Below are 21773 nucleotides of genomic sequence, written 5' to 3' on the forward strand. Positions count from 1 at the left end.
AGATGAAAGACATGGGATAGGATGATATGTTGATTACTGGGAGTGCTCATGATGAGTTAGATACCTTGAAGAGTTAGCTCAAGAAGATCTTTGAGATGAAAGATATGGGACAAGCCTCACATATCCTTAGGATGCACATCACATGTGATTGCTCTAGGGGACTCCTTACTTATCACGGAAGGAGTACATCCAAAAGGTCCTCGATCAATTTCATATGCAGGATGTTAAGCCTATTGGATACTCTTTGCTTTCCCTCGTGAAAGTTAGTCAAGTTAATTGTCCATAGTTTGATATGCAAAAGGCTAAGATGGCCAAGATCCCTTATGCATCCATAGTGAGTAGTTTGATGTATGCCATTATAGCCACTCATCCTGACATAGCATTTGCAGTGGAAGTTGTGGCATGCTATATGGCTACACCTAGCAAGCAGCATTGGGATGCCATGAAGGGTATTATGAAGTACCTTCAAGACACTGTAGATATGTGTATATGTTATGATGGCCGAGATACAAGAGTCATGGGGTACACTAACTTTGATTATGCAGGATGTGCAAATAGTAGGAAGTCCACCTCTAACTATGTCTTCATGATTTGCACTAAAAGTCTCTTAGCACAACATTTTGTCTTCCTTAGGAAGATGATGGACATTAGATGAAATGATGTCTTTTCTCATCTTATTGTACACTTGTACTTTGTCACTTTTCTCTTGTTAACTCCTCACTAGAGGCACATTCACCTTCAAGTGGGAGTTTATGGGGGTCAAGGTGCCTATGCTTACGTCGCCCATGTATTTACTACACTGATAGTACCCACACACCTCTACATTGTAAGTGGTGGGTGCCCATTACAGTTACTTTATTCTTTATTCTTTTAGTGACTAATAGAATAAGAGAGACTTGTCACACATTGTAACTGTTTGAGTTCCTACATCTTGGGTCTCTCTCTCTTGCTCCATCCACCATAGCTCACACCTCCATTGTTACCACTTGCTCATGCTTTCACTTGGCTTCTCCCTTCACATAACTACAAATTTGATTGCATCTTTGATAGCAATTAGTATGTTGTCCAACTCTTGCTTTCATCTATGAATGGAGTTTGAAGTAAGGTAGTGCATCAACACCATTCTAGGGTATATTAATTGGTTTTTCTTGACAATCATTGATTGGTTGATGAGACTTACTGGTTGTGCAACATCCTTTAGCTTTTGTATTTGAGTGCTAAAAAAATTAATCATCCTTGAATATTTCTCTTGATCATATGGAGATGTCTCTAGTTCCTCTTATGGCTCTTTTTTGCGTTATGCATGGGACTCAATTTTGCATTATGTCTCTAGTTTCTCTTCGTACTCAAGTGGCAGTGTTGCCACTTTAGGTGGTTGCAGGCATATTGTATCATTTCTTTGAGTCCAAATGGCCCAAATATAATTGGCCCTTAGAAAGGACCAAATTTCTACGAGGAAGCCACTCTCTTCTAATAGTAGATATTTTTAGGTGATCTTGACAAGGTGGACTCTTATAACGTGCTACAAAAGAGTTAAGAAAACATCATTAAACTTGTAATGAATGAAAAAATGGGTTAGAGACTCTGAACCAAATTTGCACCTTGGGCCGGCCCCATGCCAATACTCAAGCTAATTGCTTTCTCACCTATCCAGATAGATTTATACATCATGAGCCAAAGGGAAAAATAGACTTACGAGGAGGTTAGGTGACCACCAATTTCTAAATCTAAATACCTATTGCTCAAATGCCACATGGTGTGCCATTACCGTTCAGCATGGATGTGGGTTTGTTTGGATGATAATTCAGATTGGGAAGGTACAATAGTGGTTGGTCATTGTCCTAAGTGAAGGAGCTAGGATGGAAATGTCCCTAGGTTAGATGGCCTTGGCTACATTGGGGTCCTATTTATTTGTTCTGTCCATTGTCAGCTCTAACTTTCTTTGTTGAGTTGGAAGTAAGTTTGTATTAAGTCTCTATTGTGACACACTATATTTTGGCAACCCCATAGTTGCCATTGTTGCACACCTTTTTTAAAGATCCTATATCCAAGTATCATTCGGTGCTTAGGTAGGTCCCCATAGAAAAAATCAAACCAAATAGAGTCCTTGAATGCCCATGGGATGATAGAAGTTACTTTGTTAGAAATTTAGTTTTTTTCTTTGTGTTTAAACCATGCGAACTAGATGGTTTTTGCAAGGTCTAAGGACGTGTCAATACAAATTTGGAGCTTGGAGAAAGCTACAATTAGGACAATAAAGGCTTTCCATCTCTTGCAATTTTTGAGATAAAAGTTCCCCCCTCCTTTGTGTAGGGGGATAACCCAATCCTCTAGTTCTTTCCTAATTTTAACATTAGAATATGGCTTGCAGACAGAAGCTATTTGTTTTGGTACCACCCTCAAGATTTTTGATCACATTTTTGGGCTTCTTGATATGCACATACAGGGCCATAATAATGCATGCCTTGATGACTGTATACAAGTCTCCACTTCTTAGGACTCACGAATGGACAAATATATGGATGATCACTATGAGTAGCCAAATGGTGGGGCTGGCATTTATTTATAAGCCGGTAGGGTAAGGGGGCGAGTGGCATGGTAGCACCCTATTTCCTTCTACTATAGCTCCCTTTTTTGTTATACCAATGTGCAATAAGAAAGCACAAACTAGAAGATCGGAGTAGAGTAAGTGGCTTAACACTACTTTGTTGCCATGTTCCTCGTTTTATAACTAGGATATGCTTGCGACGACACATCGGGCATTTTTTCACTCCATTGATTTTGCTTCATATGCTTTGACCTCTTGATTCATGGAGAGATGGGGTCTACTTCCAGCCTTGCCTTACATAGACCAAGGCTTATATCACTGGGTTTTTATATTTTGCTCCTATTACAAATTCAAAGGGGGCAGGTTAAGTGCTAGAGTACCTGTCCCCATACTCTAGAGGTCAATGGTTGATGTAAATTCCTATAAAGCACCTTCACCCCAAAAAACTACAAAACTCTAGCCAAAATAATTCCATTCTCTCCAAAAAGCGGATTTGGCTAAAGAATATGCCTAGTTGATTTCCTGAAGGCGGAATATTCGAGGCTGTCCTAGGGTTTGTGTGCTGCAAGCAGGACGAGCGGTCCGCTCTCTCTCGCTCTCTGTGTCTGCGTCTTTCTCTTCTTCCGCAAATATATCCCTCATTTCCAATAATATCGATTCGATTCGATAAGCCGTCGATTGGGCGGTTTTTCTTTCCTGTCTCGTATCGAGAGGTCCATCAATCCAAGCTCTCTCACATCCGTTTGCACGATAGCAAGACCGCTCATTGTTATTGTGCAGGCCAGAGGGCTGTTCATTGATATTGTGCAGGCTTAAGCAAGGGGATCGGGCTTTTCTTGTCTTTAGAAACCTTGTGGCAAGTCATCGGTGAAGCCATGAGCTACAGGTGACAGGTCCCATGGAGCACGTTCGATCAGCAACATTTCCAGTCACAATGGATGACAGTCCATGTTAAGTTGTGGAACAAAAGCTCATATCTGGGATAGGGGGGTGGATAAGCTCTGCAGACAATATCACATCTACTCAGAAGTGCATTGCCGATTGCATCCGGTGTCGCCTGTGGTGCAGAACAACAGGCATATGATAAAAGCATCTCCCAGCACAGCAGCCTTCAAGAAAAGAAGAGAAGTATTGACGCAGAACAACAGGCATATGCCACAAGCATCTCGCAGGACAGCTGCCTTGAAGAAGATTTCCCTCTTAGAAAAGAGCAGCCTCGCAGTGTTCCAATCTTTTCAGTAGATTGCAGTTGCTACAAGTATTTGGAAGCACCTGAGTCTTCTTGAAAAGTAGTATGGCCATGCGGACAGATGCTGCAACGGAGAGCAGCTTGCATGCAGGGCCAGCCTGCTCAGTTGGTGGAGTGATATGTGGACAGCTATGCCAGCAAGCAGTTGTGAACAATGCCTCGTCTGTACCAGACGCTCTCAGGCCAAAAAGTGTAGAGCAGGAGGTGAAAGATCTTGTGCAGCATTCACAGATTGGCAATGCTTCGCAGCTCATAGCGGGGGGAGTGGCTGGTGCTGTGAGCAAGACTTGTACAGCCCCCCTGGCTCGGCTCACCATCCTCTTCCAGGTTTTGTTACTTTTCTGCCTCTTTGATGAAGCACCGGATTGGGTTCTCCTATATGCTGTATGGGCCTCTAGACAAACATTTTTGCTCGCTATATGGTGGATTAATGGCAAATGAAAACCTATTTTGTAGGATAGATTGTGAATGGATGGAGATGTTGCAGTATGTAAATTCTCTGTTCTTCTGCTTGTATCATGTGGCATCAAGATTTAAAGGATGGATAAACATGACCTCTTTGCTAGCTCATGTGAGTTTGATTTACAGCTTGTGGCTATTGATGCCATAGGATAGCCCACTAGCTCAGGCTGATCCTCATAGATCACTAGACTGGGTACTGAGTGTGAAAGCCCTCTCAAAATTCTCTTTAGAGAAGTCAGCCAAACATAGTGTCAGGTCTAGAATGAGTTGTAGGTGGTGGTTGTTTCAGCAATCTTCTTCTTCTTCTTTTTCTTCTTCACATAATCATCAATATAGTGGTGGCAACATGTATGTAGGACACCCTACATGTTAATGAGTCTTGAAACTTCCCTTATCGAGAAGGACCAAGCAACGAGGGTGAAGAAACATACCTTTCTAAATGTCAATGGTGAGTGGCTTGGGAAACTTGTCTACACTTGGGTGGAGGAGCCTTGCTTTTGTGTGGCAATTGGAGAGGGAGGGATTCAAGTTTTCTCAATTTGAAGAGAGTCTCGCTAATAGAGTGATTCCTTGGTGGAATTTGTATGCCAAGTCTTATGTATTGAGCATGTGGATGGGCATTCTATGACACTTCAATATGAGGGACTACCAAATCTGTAGGTCTTGAGACTCCATTAGTGTGTACTCAATGGAAATGCACCAGTAATGTTATTGAACTAGTTTCATTGTAGCTCCAACCTTTAGAGGGCTAAAACATGCAAAGATGAGATATAAGACCAACATCAACACTATTTGTAAACTATATTAGAGATCCTATTATGTAGAGCAAGCTTCATTATTTTTGGAAATTGCAAACGAGGAAGAAAGTGAGGAGTGTGAAAGCTCAAAGCATGAGCATTGTCATCTACTCCATGTGGCATGCTCATATAGATGGATTGATATAAAGGGCTTGATAGACAATGGAACATTTCAACCAATTATAATATTGACAAAAAGTAAGACACTGAGGGAGTAGTAGCAAATTATTTTAGTGTGTTTGCAGTCTTTAGCCAAAGAGATTGTTAAAGGCAAATTTATGTCACACGTGTCAATGTATACTTCACCCTATACTTGCATCTATTTTGTGCTCAATCTCTGTTGCCCTTTGATGATATTGGTCTCAGAAATGCACTCCTTAGAAGAGATGAGAGAATCCAAAGGCTGAAATCATCCTCTAACCAATATGTTACAACAACAATACTGATGTGTACAAGGTCACAGGCTACCAATATCGAATCCTTGTTGCATTGTAGGTTAACTCTCTTGTGCTCTGAATCCTCAACAGTATGCTTGCTGTCCTCTCTAGGATAGATCCGTGATTAGTTGTGATCAACCTTGTTTAGCCTTGTTCAACACAATTAGCATGCACTCTCTTGCCTACGTTCTTTGATTCATGTGCTTGGAACTTGGCTCCATGCCCTTGTTGAAGTGCGAAGATAATGAAAATTGCTATTGACAATGACCAATTGGAGCTTCATGATTGTCAATCTTTAAAATTCTAAAGGAGTACCCCTTATATTGGCCAAGTGTTGGTGCTTGTTCAACCAACATTGCCACTTTAACAATCCTATTGTTGCTAGACTACATGCCATGTAAGCAATCTATTGATCAATATGCCACATCCTATGAAAAAGTTAATTATAGCCCAATAGCATTGCTGCCATGTTAAGGCATCTCTTGTTGCCTCCCACTATTTTAGACTTGCATGTGCCAGTCAAAATGATATCCTCAAGTGTATTCACAAGTTAATCAATGACGATGCATGTTTTGAATTGTCCTTATGCAATATGTACAAGTGTTAATGCCTTAAACATTGTCCATCAAATGCTTCAAATCCTCCTATAGGAGCTATTCATGTTTAGTTGGCTCTCTCTAGACTTTTTAAAAATAATCCTTGATAGCTACAATCCTTTATCTTTTGATACAATCCATAGCAACATGTGAGCCATTTTTGACAAAAGTATTTAATCTCTTATCATGCTAGTGCTATGGTTTTGGCCATTTGGAGGTTTTGAGGAGTTCTCCTTATGATTTCTCTCTTTATTCCTCAATATAATCTTGTTTCATTGTTCCCCTTATGATTTCTCTGTTGGGCCCTTGCTAGGATTTCTCCTTTTTCATTGGAGGTTTTGATACCTAGGGTATGTGTTAAGAGCTTGGTTTGTACAAGACATATTGTTTATGAGTGTTTTTAATGATTTTTGTGAACAAAACAAATTGATGGTAAGATAATATTGCTTGGAATTGTTTGAAGGTGCTAGAGAACAACCCTTGTAAGTTAGTCTACTTATTTGAGGCTCCGTTGTTGTTATTGAGCTATGACATGTCTCATGTGATCCATAGTATGGGGGAGTTTTGGAAACAGGGGAAATGGAAATGGCAGTAAATGGAGTTTCTGAGTTTCAGCTAGTTTTGGAAATGGGGAAGGAGTTTTGGATTCTAGCATTAAATCCATACAAAGGTGCTTTAACTATCAATGCACATAATACTATTGACTCAAATTTTATAGAAAACTCCAAGTCTTCATCTCACATGAGCTTGTCTTCATTTTTTCTCCATCTCTTATATCGAAAGAACTCTAATACGTAGAGGGTTTCAAGCATTCATGTCACTATTTAGTAGCTATAGGTTGGAAACAGGAGTTTATAGTTAGCACTGCCTTCTTATGTATGAAATCTTTGTGTGATTGCTAAGTGCTTCTATCCTCTCATTGTAGTTAGTACTGCCTCTTATGTATGCAAATCTTTGTGTGACTACTAAGTGCTTCTATCCTCATTGTAGATGGCTTTACTGAAGAGAAATAGCCATGCAAATGCATGCAATAATAGTGTAATTTGAAGCTTGAATTAGATAGGCTAGTTATTTGAGGCTTTGTTGTTGTTGTTGATCTATGACTTGTCACATGGATTTATATTATGGGGGGTTTTCATGAATGGGGGAAATGGAAATGGCAATGAATGGAGTTTCTGGCAGCTCTGGCAAAGGGGGTTGTTTTGGAATTTAGCAATGAATCCATACATAGGTACTTACATATCAATGCACATAACACTACACACCCAAAATTTACACAAAACTAACAAGCCTTCATGTCACATGAGCTTATTTTCATGTCTCCATCTCTCATGTCAAAAGAGCTGTAACAATTTGAGGGCTTTAAGTCTTTATGTCGCTATTCAGTAGCTATAGGTTGCTAACAAGAGTTCAAAGTTAGTACTACCTTCTTAGTTATGTAAATCTTTGTGTGATTGCTTCCATCCTCTTATTGTAGATGGCTTTATTGAAGACAAGCATTCAAACATATGTAATGATAGTGTAATTTGAAGGCTAGAATTGAAAACTGAGAACTAAAACACATTGCGAATCACTCAAAAACTCAAATATAGATGGGCAAAGTTCAACCTCTCTCCTCCCTAGACAAACACCTTTTTGGAACAAACCCACAGAAAAAAAGGGTTGTTCCCGAAATGCATTTTGGAGTTTTGAAATGTTTCTAAAACAGTGTTTCTGAAATAGGGGTTTGCAATGCTGTTTTGGGATACTATGATGTGATTGTTCACCATTGTCACTTAGTACGATGGGCCTACAAAGGAAAAAGAAAGAATGGTTAGATAGGAAAGGTGTATTTAGTGTTTTGAACTAGTGAATGCCATACAATCTGCATGGTGGGAGTTGACATAGCTTTTTTTGAAGGTTAATGACACAAGGGTTATGCAACATTTAGTTATCAAGGTGGATGTTTGTCCTAATAGAAAGGCTTGAAATTTTTGTATTGGTTTATAAATGTGAGTATTTAAGATTCGTGCTCAGAAACTATAGATATAGGCTGAAATGAGAGCCTTTTAGCGCTGAAAGCTGAAGATATTCTAGTCTTTTGTTCAAGGGGTGGACCAAACAATAGGATTTGAATTTTAGGCTTGGTCTATTTTTATAGGATAACTAGAATGGTTATGCTTGGTTCCCAACCTTGTGTTTTGATAACTGTTTATGATGCCGAACTAGGCTCATTGGTTATCCATGGCAACAAAAGGAGCCACTTATTCTAAATTTGATGTTGTTTTACTCAGCCACTACCTTGGCATCACTTGAATTTAGTTCTCTTGAGTTTATTGTAGAAAGAAATGGTAGGGTTTGCAGTGAAGGAAATAGAGTAGATTCGACAAACACTAGTAGTGAATGAACTCAGAAACTTAGAGAAGAATGGTGAATGAATTACAATGACGTAAGGTCTTCGTGCCTCTAAGGTTGCAATCGGGGAGAGCTAAGTAGTTAGTGACATTAGAGTGACCCAAGGTGACTACACTATCTTAGTTGATTAAGGGTGGTAGTGGAGGGAACGAAACACAGTCATTTAGGCAATAAGATGTTGTTGGGGACACCAGGCAGCAAAAGAAACAATGTGGGAAGTAGTGGAGGGAGTCAAAAAAAGTCGTTGGAGTAGTATGATGTCAACTTAGGCTCTAGGCAGCAAAATGCAAGATCAATTGGCTGCAAAGTAGCTCCACGAATCAGCTTACGATGATGGCAACATCAATAGTCTACCTATGTTTGTGGCAAGACATAGGGTACATGCTTGAAAATGCAAGCTTGAAGAGCCCCAAATGATGATGATATTGCTGATAATAGGGTGACAAATTAAGTAGTCAACTTCTCTTGCTACGGGTGCTAGCTCCTTGTAGGCATGGTAGCTAGAGAGTGGCTGATTTGGGGGGGGGGAAGGAGGAGCACATAGAGAGAGGAGTGGAATGAATCATATTTTGAGAGAGAGAGAGAGAGAGAGAGAGAGAGAGAGAGAGAGAGAGAGAGAGAGAGAGAGAGAGAGAGAGAGAGAGAGAGAGAGAGAGAGAGAGAGAGAGAGAGAGAGAGAGAGAGAGAGAGAAAGCGATGGCGCTTGCTCGCGACCTGCCGCCTCGTTGCCATCCGTGGCCTGGTTCCCCCTATGTACAGACGCCATAGGCCGTCGCTTGCCCATCGTTCGTCTTGAAGGCTGGAGTCCCTGCCGTTGCCCGCCTGTATCGCCAGCGTTCGGCTCACGCGACTTGCTCCTTAGCGCCGTCCTGGTCCTTGTGTTGTTTCCTTGATCACTCTCGCTGCCACGCCTGCAGCCGCCCGTCTGCTTTCGTCTGCAGTCCCGTCACCTTGTGCTACCTCGGTCGCCTGTCTGGCCGTCGCCTGCCCCGTCGCTTGATCCTGACGCTCCTCGCTTGTCCCGTCGCCTGCCCCAGAGCTTGCCCCAGAGCCTGCCCCGCCGCCTGCCCTGTCGCTTGCCTCTGAAGCCCCGTGGGCTCTGCGCCTGCGTTTCGCCTGCGCTTCCCCCTTTTGCCCTGTGCGTTAGGGTTTCTGCTGACGCTTGGCCTCTGCCCTGCGCCCCCGACTGTCCCACTTTGCCATCGACTGCCCGCCCTGTGCTCCACCCTCCTGCCCCTGCACTGTTAGGGTTGTGCCCTGCCGCGCGCCCTCTTGGGACAGGTCGCGACTGCGGAGGACAAGGTTGCGTTTCCCGCTCTCCACCGCGCGTCAGTCCTCCTTCGAGATCCAATCGTGATACAAGATGGCTCGTCTGGATCTGGATTTCATAGACCAAACGGTGGCAGCACTTGGCCCGGATTCTGATACTGAGGAACCTGAGGATATGGTTCCGTGCACCGAAGAGATGCCCCCTGGTCCTGACATCCAGCCTGTGGGTAAACGTACCAAGCATACTTCGGAAGAGACAGTGGTTCATCAGGATCGTTCCTATGCTCAGGTTGCTTCGGATTCTGTGGACTCTCAGGATGTTGACTGGGAGCATTTGCTGGAATTTGCCAACACTCTGCTTGGCGATTATGTTCAACATAATCAGGAAGTCTTTTCTGACTCTGCACCTGACGATGTTCTGGAAGCCACTGTGGACCCAAAAACTGTCCTACGCTTCTTTTCGGTGTTTTATGATCGTGCTATGATACTCTTCTTTACTGGTCGAATCCCACTGCTTTCCCGTATTCGCCAGTGGCTGCACAGTCTGCTACAAGGGGAATGTGTTGAAGAGGTTTTTGTTGGGCCCCGAGGTTTTTTTGAGGTCCTGTTGAAATCTGAGACGCACCGTGCTGCTCTCCTGTCTAAACTGCCTTTGTTTTTTGATCGCCGGTTGGTTCATGTTGTTCCATGGCGCCCAATGGCAGATTTTCAGCGTCTGCTGCAACATGAATGCCCTGTGTGGGTAGAAGTGGAAAATTGACCGGCTGTTTATTGGCCACTGTTGAAGGATGCTATGGCCGCTGTGGGCACTGTTCTGGTCCCTCCAAGTCTAAGGGCTGTGAATCGCAACCGGTTGTGTATGTTATGGGACACTGCAAGGAAAAGGCCTGCTTGGTTACGTCTCAATTGCTTTGGCATGCATCCGTTACACTTTTCGTTTGAAATGGGGCAATTTTGCAGGACATTGCTTTTCCTGTGGACAATTGGGGCATTTTATGGCCGAATGCCCGGAGCAGCAACACACTTCAGATGTTGGCCATGTTGCGTCGCCAATGGAAGATATGGTGTGCGATGCTCCGTCGCTGGATACTATTCACTCGCCTAAAGTTCTGGACAAAGGTAAACAACAGGTTTCGGGTTTGGATTCCCGTGCCACTGATTGGGTTGAAGTACGTGCAAAAAAAGGCAACAGGGTTGTTGCTGGCATGGAGAATACTGTGCCTACTACCTCACAAGATTCCATGCGTAACTATATGCGCAGGAAGGAAATGTTGTCTTCAGAGCGCTCTACTCCTGCTTTGGTCTCCTCTGCCCCCGTCCTCAGCCCGCCAGGAAAATGTATTCGGATCGTCCAAAGGGTCCACCTAAGCTGGCTTTTGATACCAGAGGCATTGTCATTACCCCGTGGGATCGTCGTTATCCCCGTTCCATCCCCAAGCCAACAGATATGCCGTCTACCTCCAAATCTGGTCCTCAGAACTCTTTTTTTGTGTTGGCGGATTTCTTGGACGAGGGAGTCCTGGACATTCTCGCAGAAAAAGTCAAATCGAGGCAAGTTGTGCCTCGTACGTGATTTTGTTTTGAATACACATGAAAATAGCCACGTGGAATGTGCGAGGAATTTGTTCTCGACACAAGCAACATGCCATGTGGACTGTATTGTATGAGAATCAGTGGGATGTCCTGTGTGCTGTTGAGCACAAGAGTCACGGAGAAGCCGGAAAAGTTGTGGATTGCCATGGCTTTCGTTTGTTCTATGCAGGGACACTGGCCATGCATTATTCGGGTGTGCTCATGATTGTACATGACAAATATCAGCTTGATCTTATTAAAAATGATGTACATGGCCGCTTTCTGGTGATTGAAATTTTATTCGAAGGGGAGATCTTATGGTTACTTGGCCTCTATGCTCCGAATGATCCGTTATCTCGTTGGGAGCTTTGGCATACTTTGCAGACCTCCTTGTCACTTGGCAGACGGGGCTTCTTGATGGGGGATTTCAATATGTGTGTTGATTCTTCCCAATCCGCATCGGAGCATTCGGTAATGGATGCGCCGGAAAGTCGTATGTGGCATGAGTTGGCTCTTGCTGTTCTTAAGCAAGATCTCTGGTCTTGGCTACACCGGTCTTCTCCAGGGTTTACTTTCCATTCTGCCCAGTATGCAACAACATGGTCGCGGTTGGACCGCATATACATCATGTAGAATGATGATTTTCTTCCCGAGATGCTCGAAATAAAAGTGTTGCAGCAATATGCCTTGTTGGACCATTTTCCTCTGTAGCTTGAGCTGCTTGCACAACCCATTGCACCTTTCAAGCAATTTCTGGAGAGACTCCCTTTGCGTTTCAACTCGTCTTACTTGAAGCATGCAATCTTCCAAGGCTATATGCAGCAATTGATTGATAGATTATTCTTGGACTTCTCCTCTCAGGGCACTACTTCATTTGAAAGATTGCTCTCTAATGTGCAGCGGGTTGCTCGGCAGTATGGGATCTATCATGCCTCTCTTTGTCGGCGGCGTCAACAAGCAGCGGAGGACCTGCTGGCTTTGGTTTGTTCTCTGCTGGTGGACACTCCGGATGATGCATTTCTGCTAGCACTGGCAATGCGGGTGGCTGATCTTATTAAAGAGTTTCAATTGAAATTGTATCAGCAGGCCAAATTGCAACATCTGACGGAGACTTTGCAAGATAGTGCGTGTCAGACTCATAAGTTCTTTCGAGCTCTCCATGCCTCTCCTGCTCGAGAGAATATGACCAGACTCGAGGATGCAGAAGGCCACCTTATCCTGGATCCGCAGACTATTGTGCATATGTGCAGGAATTATTTCCGCGACCTTCTTGGTTCCACTTCTCCACCTTCAGCCCAAATTACCCAGGCCCGTTCAGTTTTTTATGACCTGGTCCGCAATCAGGTTCCGCAGGACATGCAAGCTACTATGGAGTCAGATATTTGTGAGGCAGAGGTTATGGACGTTTTGTTACACTTGCCCAAGGATAAAAGTGCGGGTTGGGATGGTCTCACCAATGAGTTCTTTGAGGCTTTTGCTACCCAACTGGCGAAACCATTGAAGGCTTTGTTTCAGCAGGTGTGGGAAACGGGGATCATGCCTTCCTCATGGAAAGAAGGACTTATTAAACTGCTTTCAAAGGTTCCTTCGCCGTCTACGTTGAAACAGTGGCGCCCAATTTCTTTGATGGGTACTATGTACAAAATCTTTTCCAAAGTAATGGCGAATCGGCTCCATAAGCATCTCCCTGCCATTGTGCACCCTCTCCAGTATGGTTTCATTAAGGGCCGAAACATTCTGCACAATGTATTGAATGCACAACTGGCAATTGATTATGCAAGGCATTCTAATCAGGAGGTCGTACTGATTCAACTGGACCTGGAAAAGGCTTTTGACTATCTGGACTGGTCTTTCGTTGCTGAACTTATGTCTGCTATGGGCTTTGGTGCTCGGATGTCTCGTCTAATCTACACCATCAGTGCTGCAGCGTCTTCGCGAGTCATGCTGAATGGAGGTGTTACTGAGCCATTTGTCCTTGCCCGCTCTGTCAGACAGGGGTGCCCTTTGAGCCCTCTCTTCTTTGCCCTTGCGACGCATCCAGTTCTTTCGATGTTATCTCATATGGCAGCTTCTACTCAGTTGGCCAGATTGTCGCTTTCTACTGGACAGCAATTCATTAGTCAATCCCTGGCTGATGATAGCTTTATGATTTTGCGTGCGGGCAAGGATAACCTTCGAAAAGCATTGGATGTTTGGGCTCTCTTTGGTCAGGCGTCCGGCCTTCGCATCAATGCGTTCAAATCAGCCATTCTCAGCTGCACGGAGTCGGATTTGCAGTCCTTGGACTGGCAGGGTATGGTTGTTCCTCGTGGCTCCATTGTCAGGCATCTTGGGTACCCTTTGGGTGTTGATGTTCCCCCAAAGTAGCTTCTGCAGTGGATTTCTCAGAAAATGGTGGCTAAGTTTCTGTATTGGAAGTCTCAGGCCTGGCCCTTCCATGTTTGCCTCAAAGTAGCCCAGACAATTATGTTGCCAATGCTCACATATTTCTTGCCATTGCTACCCTGGACTACTACGACTCTGAATGCTCTTACTCAGTCTATTCGTTTCATGCTATGGAAGGACTTATTGCATGTAGGTATTTCCTGGATTTCTTGGTCGCATGCGTGCACCCCCAAACGCATGGGTGGAGGAGCTATTTTAGATGCCCAAACTCACATGCTGGCACTCCATTGGTCTCTTTTCCGCGCCATGTGCTCGGATAATCATCCGTGGGTCGTTATAGCCCGTTATTTCCTTGAGGACCATGGGCTTCTGCATGGCAATACCCAAATCCGGAGTTCTTGGTGGCATGTTCTTAATGCTGATTTGCGGTTCTGTAGTTCTTCTTCATCGCTGCTTACTCATTTGATATGTTCCTGGAAACTGATCCTCCAGAAGGCTCAGTGGCATCCAGCGGAGGATCGCTTAGCTAATAACTCTTTTCAATTGGAATTGCTGGCAGTCTCGCGTTTACTTTCATGGGAAGGTAAACACGAGCTTAGACCACAATTCAACCGGATGGCACGTTTGGGCTTATCTTCAGTCGCGGATGCCACCCTTGCCAGTCGCAATGTGCTAATATCGTTTCGTACATCTAGGAGGCTTTTCAGGATCCCTCGTGGATATAGGCATTTATGGAAACAGCTTTTGACGGTGCTCCAGAGCAGACAACCCTTTCCTGCCCTTGCTTCGGATCATCCCTGGCGGGATTGGGACTTAGAAGGCTGGTTGAATTTAAGCAAAGCTTCTGCTAACCAGGTGTATCATCTTCTGATTAAAGATCATCAATGGCTAGTTACTAAAGCGAATGCTTTATGGGGATTGCGTAAATCCCGGTCATGGTGGAGGGCAACTGTGATGGAGGGCTGGTTGAACAAGACACCCTTCAAATATAAGGTCTTTCTTTGGAGAGTGATGATTGGTGGTCTTCCGCTTGCTTTAGCTCTTTCCAAGCGACGAATCTCCAATGGCAACTGTTTCTTTTGCACCACTACTGTGGAATCCGCCCGGCACCGATTTATTTCTTGCCCCATCGCTAAGAAAGTCTGGTTATTTTTGTCGGCTGTTTGGCGAGGGGTGGTTGGTTTCACCCTACGCCCCTTTGATTGGGTTTTTGGGCAGCCCAAATACCCCACTCCAGCACAGCCACATATGAAGCTCATGTATCACTTTCTTCGATATTGGGGCTGTTGGCATAACTGGACCATTCGGAATGCTTTTCTTTTTGATTCCGCCTATAATGTTCAGCGGCATATTGCTAGGCTTAAGGGCCTCTTGTATTGGCAGTTAGATCTTCTCCAGCATTCTGACATGCTCTCTAGGGAGGACTTACATCCCTGGCATATGGCAATTTCCTCCGCGTCTTTGCCATGACTTTGTAACTTGTAGTATTGGAGCCTCTTCACATGATGGCTTAGATTGTCATCATGTATCTTGTAATCAAGTAATCTTGTATTTTTTTCGTAATTAATACAATTACCTTTTACGAAAAAAAAAGAGAGAGAGAATGGATGTATACAACAGGGTCTTTATAGGGGATTTCTGGGAATTTGTCCTGTTTAGATAAATAATGTCTTTTTCATGAACAAATCTTTTTGGGGCTGATTTTGTGGAGAAACATCAGTCTAGAATGCATAATAATTTTGTGTTAATGCAGGCCTTGAGTGCTAGTTGCTCAACAACCCCTCTTCGGCAAAAAAAAAAGCCCAAGGAGGGGAGAGAGTCTACCTCCTTTCTCTTTTATCCAAAAATTTCCATCTTAGAAAGATGAAGGCATCAAACCAAGGGTGTTATAATATATTGTCCAAGGGCCTACCAAGATGACATATGTGATGAATTTTGTCTTTTGAGTAGCCCAAGTGAATTGGTCTTATGTAGAAAACTAAAAGAAAACCAATAAATACACAATTGGGTCCCCCACAATGAACAATCATGTGGCAAGGTGTTAGCAATATTGTCAGCTCATGAGTGAGTTTGGGCATGTGTTTCAGTGAGTTGGGTATTGTAGCATTTTTAAGGTATTTTTTGTTGGTCATTTGTATGGTAATTTGGGCATTATTGTTGGCCGATCTTGCACCATGGACTTGGAACATTGGATAACCCTTATCCAATGTTCCCCAGTACATGTGCCTTTTTGGTTTATTAACCCGGTACTTGGCTAAACATTTCTTTTGTGATGGCATTGACAATTGTTGTTTTCTTTCATGAAGACTCCTACTCAGGTTCACTGGAGACCCACTTTGCGGATTCTATGCTATTTATAAGGGACTTGATCCTACAAGATCATGTATGGAGAGGGGGACTACACTTTTTGGATGGAGTGACTTAGATTGGGCAGGTGATGTGGAGTTGAGACGATCCATGACACGTGATGCTTTCTTCCTTGGACTAGGAGCTATCTCATGGAGCAATTAGAAGTAATATTGTGGTCTTATCGTCTATGGAGGTTGAGTACCGAGCACTTTATTCTACACTATGGAGTTAGTTTGGCTCCATTGGATGTTGTTGGAGATTGGCTTTCTGCAAATAGAATCCACACAACTATGCATGGGCAACCAGAGTGCCTTAGTTGTGGCAAAGGCTCTTGTGTTCCATGCTTGCATGTGTTAAGAAGAGTGCTAGGGTTTGCATTGAGGACGCACAAAGTGTACGACCACGGTAGAAACACAAAGACATAGACACAGACACAGAGAGCAAAACTCAAACCCTAAACACAAAACTCAAAACTCAAACCCTAAACACAAAACTCAAAACTCAAAACTCAAAACTCAAACACAAACAGAAGAAGGGAGAGAGAGAACACAACTTTGAAGTGAATGAATGCTGTAAATGAATGTAAGAGTGTACAGTGTGCTCAAGGGCAGAGCAATGTCGGAGTGTGACGTCCACCGAAGACGGATCCCAAGTCTGTGACCACCAGTCGGAGTGTAGGAGTGCTGAATAGTGAATGGTAGCAGGCTGGTCACCAAAACGCAGTAGTCTGGAGGTTGGAAACTGGTAAATGCAGCAGTGTACCACCGATCGGGGGCTGGAAACTGTGTACAGTCTGCTGTAAACAGCAGGCTGAAACAATGTCTGAGAGTGTCAGGGTCTGCAATGTTGAAAATGAGAGTGTCAGGCTGACTGACCCTGGAGATGATGGACAGCAGGCTGAATAGCAGTTTGGGACAGTTTGGAGCAGACACCAGCAGCTGAGAGCTGTCGCCTACAGCAATGGATAGGCTGAAGATGATGTGGCTGCAGTCGATGATGGTTGGACAGCAGATGGAGGCGGGCTGTAGGTTGGAAACTGGACGCCAACAGCAGCAGAGGGTGTGTGGGCTGGTGTAACCTGCAAACAAGGATAATGGCTAAATGGGGCAGCTTGTCTATTTATAGATGTGGAAGGGCGCCCCATAAATTTGGGTTTCCACTAAACTTTCTCGAACCGCTCCCCATTTTAGGGTTTCCACTGAACTCTCTCGAACCGCTCCCTGTTTTAGGGTTTTACTCTAAAAGAGCATTTTTAGTGTGTTTTGGGGCTGTTTAAGAGGCTAATCAACAAGTAATGCATATTCTAGCTCAACAGCATGAAGTACATATATGTTCAATATCATTATGTTTGGGAGTGGATCGTGGATTCTGAGTTAGTGGTGGCCTACTATGCCATGGCGGATAATGCGGCGGATCTCTTTATGAAGCCTTTTCCATAGGTTTCTATGCTTCATCATTATAGGTTGTTGGGTCTTCAGACTCTCCCAAGATTTGAGAGGGGATGTTAGCTTGCCCTATTTTGTCATTCTGTCGTCTCTTGGTTGTGAGGCCTAGTCAAAGTTTGATAGGGACATTGGAGCTTTAACTATGTTTTTCATTCATTTTTAGTGTGCATTTTCTGCCTGCTTAGCCCTGTTTGACTGTGATCAGCTTGAGAAGCGCCATGTCAGCTCTATGCTGCCAAGCCAGCATTTTCACTCACCAGACTTGCAGTCGGACTGCATTTAATGCAGTCCACCTGATGGTCACCAAGCTAACTAGCACTAGTCGGCCAGATTTGGCTATTTTCTGCTATATATAGCAGCCGGCTGGCTAGGGCAGATCATTCACTTCTTTGTCTTGTACGTGCACTCTCCAACTTGGCCATTCTTCTATGTCTCTATTGAGGACTGCTGGCTGCACACTTCGTCTCTGTCACGGTCTCCAGTGCTGTCATCATTTTCCAGCCTGATCCGGTGCCCTCACTGATGCTTTGGGCTGCATGTGGGGATTGATCAGTCCTCTATTGTATTCAGCATTCATTTCAGATTCGACGCAGATTTCTCTTCTCTTCTTGCTGTCTTTTTCTCTTCTCCTTTTCTCTCCCCATTTATGTTCCTTCTTTTGTTGTGCACTCTCATAGCACCTTGCTACCTTGTTTCTTCCCCTTGTCCATCAATTCAACTACCAAAATAATTTGGGTTACCTTGTCATGTTCATGTGAGCCATTTCCCTCTGTTGTATTGTTTCCTCTGCTTTTGAGAGTAATAGGGGACTGGGGGCATTCCATCTGGTATCAAAGCCTATCCAAAAGGTTTTCCTCTCTTTCCTATTGGTTGTTTGGTATTATCTTGTGATGTTAATTTCAGCCAGTGCACTTTGTTTTTTTGTTTTCGCCACTTTTGGATTTTCATCTGGTATCAAAGCCCATCCAAAAGTATTTTGCTACTTTCCCAACTACTATACAACCAGATTTGGTGGTTGTTGAGGATGCATTTTTGGTGGAGGCAAGCTGTGTCTTGCTACCCAATGGTTAAGATCAGTTCCTCAGGTGCTCAGGGCAGTTGGTGCTGTGTCGAGGTGGTTGGAGTTGTTTTGTGAAGAATTTGAGGTGCAGCTCTGCTTGTTCGTTTCCATTTGAGATTGCGCATTCCAAGTGTCCACTTCTCCAAGTCTCTCTGTTGGATGCCTTATAGCTGCATTAATTCATCATATGTCGAGTTAAAGAGCCTAAATCTATGCAAGCGTATTTGTCCATTTTATCTTACACAGGATCACATCTCTTTTACGTTTTTATTAGTATTACCCATTTATTTCTTCTGTGTGTTTGATGGTTTTTTTGTATCATTCAAAAATTACAGACAATGCACAACATAAGTGAATGTGAATACAAACCTAATTTCATAACTTATATCTTATCAATCGATGTACATCTCTTTGTTTGGTGCTTGCTTTTCAAGTTGCCGAGGCTCAAGTTTTTAATTGTCAATGGTGAAACACTATTCTACTTAATCAGCTTCTATATTATCTGTACAATAAGTTGATAGTTGATCTTTCCTGGCTGCCACTTTCTGTGTGGGGTTGCAGGTGGAAGGCATGCAATCGAATGGAGCATTGGCCCGTCCGAGTATTACTCGTGAAGCATATAGAATTGCTGTTGAAGAAGGAGTTCGAGCATTTTGGAAGGGTAATGGGGTCACCATTGTGCACCGTCTCCCTTACTCTGCTATCAGCTTCTATACCTACGAAAAATATAAACTGGTATGGCTGTCATTCTAGAGCTTTAAAAATGTGAAGAGGAACACACACACACACACGCGCGCGCGCGTGTGCGATGTTAAGGCTACTTTAATGAGTGTGCTTTATCATGGTCAGTTTCTTTTGCAATCATCGTTAATGGAGGGCAAGCAAGAGAGTTTTGGTGTTGGAATGGGAACCAGGCTAATAGCTGGTGGAGCAGCTGGAATAACAGCTGCATCTTTGACTTATCCTCTTGATCTTGTGAGAACTCGGCTAGCAGCACAGGTAATTTGCAGTATTTTACATACATGGCAGATACATGTTGTGAAGAAAATACATTTTCCATCAGTAATTCCAGAAACCTTTAACCCTCACTCTGCATCTTTGAAACACTTTTACTGCTCAAGTGCAGTTATTCTCTCAGAGGATGCCATTATTTCATGGATAAGCTCAATTGTTATGACAGTTGAAATGTTATATTCTCTCTCTCTCTCTCTCTCTCTCGTGCGCGCGCACGCACACACGTTCTTGCTCTTGCTCTCTTATTCAAAGGACTTTATTCCTACCCAGTTGATGTGGAACTTTTATGGGTGGTCTTGTATCTTTAGGTGTTTTAACAATTCACCTGCAGTTGATATGGAACTTATTCTGTATCTTCAATCTTGGGTGTGTTTAAAGGTAGGGATTTTGTCCATACTGCATTTTGTAGGAAGGGGTCAGGTGCTTGCGTGTTTCACATGTATTTGACTTGGTTTTTTGGTTGAGGTAAAGAAGGATGAGATGCATGTCTAAGTTTCTTAGTTTTGCTGCAGAGAAATGAGAAGTACTATAGGGGCATCACTCATGCCCTTGCCACAATTTCACGAGATGAAGGTCCAAAAGGCTTATATAAAGGACTGGGTGCGACATTATTGGTAAGCACAAGCTGCAAAGCTTGCACTTTCCTTACCTAGGCTTTGCTTTTGGGGGGTAAAGCAAATATATAAGGCTTGCAGGATACGCTAATAGTTCAGACTTTTCATAGTTATTGCTTATTTTCTTTTCCTCCAGAGGTTTTTGCCTTTTCCACTGTCCAAGTAAATACTTGCACAAGGATGTTTCGTGTTGTGATTTTTCTCTATATGTTTATACCTGTGCAAAAGTAGGCAAGCAGATTTGAGATTATGTATCTCCTACTAAAGCTATCCACAAACTGGTGACTGCAGGGTGTGGGGCCAAATATAGCAATCAATTTCTGTGCATATGAGACTTTAAAGTCATTATGGACTGATCGAAGGTAAGATTTGTTGGATGACTCTTCCCTCAGTTGTCATTGGAATCCTTTATTTGGTTCAAATTTGTACTATGGCTTTGTCTCAAGGTTGGAGGCCCCAGGCCCATGGGCAAGTTTAGTCTTGGGGAGTGCTGCTGGGATTGCCTCATCTACTGGTAAGGTTTGCTCATATGGTTGATTGTGGAGGTATTTATGCTATATTTTATCACATATGTGTGGGTAGTGCTTGAGGACATCAAAGCCAATTCTTGTTATTATGATTGCTGTTTCAGCCACTTTTCCACTTGATTTGGTGAGGAGGAGAATGCAACTTGAAGGAGCGGCAGGTAGGGCTCCTGTCTATAAAGCAGGGGTTTTTGGCCTGTTTGTACATATCGTGAAGACAGAGGGCTGGATGGGCTTGTACAGAGGCATCCTACCCGAGTATCTGAAAGTTGTTCCCAGTGTTGGGATTATTTTCATGACATACGAATTTATGAAGAGTCGTTTATCACAGCAATATTGCTGACCCTATTGAGATTTTGTATTGACCTAAAGCTTATTTGTAACATGATAAAGAGCAGAAATAGAGCATGCATGATGTAAACGGGATTACCATATTGTATCATCCCCTTTTTGTCTGTTGAATACTGAGGCCAAAATATCAGATTAACGTGTTTACACATTTTGTAGGCATGAACATTGGTAATGTGGCCATATTCCCTACTGATATGTTCACTTAAACCCCAAAATGCTAATACAAGGAGGAAAGTTTCAACTGGTACGGCATTGCAAACTTCATCTTGCATGTATTGAAGTTAATGATCTGGATGGTGTCTGTCCTGATGTTCGGTTCATATACAGTCTTCCTGCTCGGTCCTTGTTTGGCATATACTGTACCCAGTATATTTATACTTGCACAATTACAATGTTGAGGGTTTCTGGTTGTTGAGTGACTATCTTGGTCTTTAAACAGTTCCAAAATTGAGAAGCAAAGTTCTTGTGACGTCTGTACTTGCTTTGATAATGTTGATCAGGTGGTTCATCTTTGATTAGGGCTGCTGCTTGCTGGAGTATGTGGTCGTTTAGAAATGAGTTAGTGTTTAAGGGAATGAACTTACCAAGACTGGTGCTCATATGCTCTTGCCATTGAATGTTCTTGCTTATTTTGGCATTTGGACTGCCAACTTTGAGTTTCTTTGGAAAAGAACAGTGGACGTTTGTATGCTTGGACTAAACCTAGG

The 21773-nt window shown here is 43.3% G+C and overlaps 1 protein-coding gene across 1 annotated transcript; it reads left to right on the forward strand.

Moving 5' to 3' along the window:
• The first annotated feature begins 3015 nt into the window (after nt 1–3015).
• LOC148024810 (uncharacterized) lies at nt 3016–21328 on the forward strand. Its single transcript, XM_087694454.1, has 7 exons — nt 3016–4124; nt 19125–19298; nt 19413–19562; nt 20090–20191; nt 20483–20553; nt 20638–20705; nt 20823–21328. The coding sequence occupies exons 1-7, from the start codon at nt 3843–3845 to the stop codon at nt 21056–21058; spliced, it is 1083 nt and encodes a 360-aa protein (XP_087550580.1). The 5' UTR covers nt 3016–3842; the 3' UTR covers nt 21059–21328.
• Nucleotides 21329–21773: the final 445 nt, after the last annotated feature.

This window comes from Lygodium microphyllum, chromosome 15, assembly GCF_053477565.2.
Source record: "Lygodium microphyllum isolate KBCC chromosome 15, Lygodium_microphyllum_v1.1.10, whole genome shotgun sequence".
Taxonomy (NCBI): Eukaryota; Viridiplantae; Streptophyta; class Polypodiopsida; order Schizaeales; family Lygodiaceae; genus Lygodium; species Lygodium microphyllum.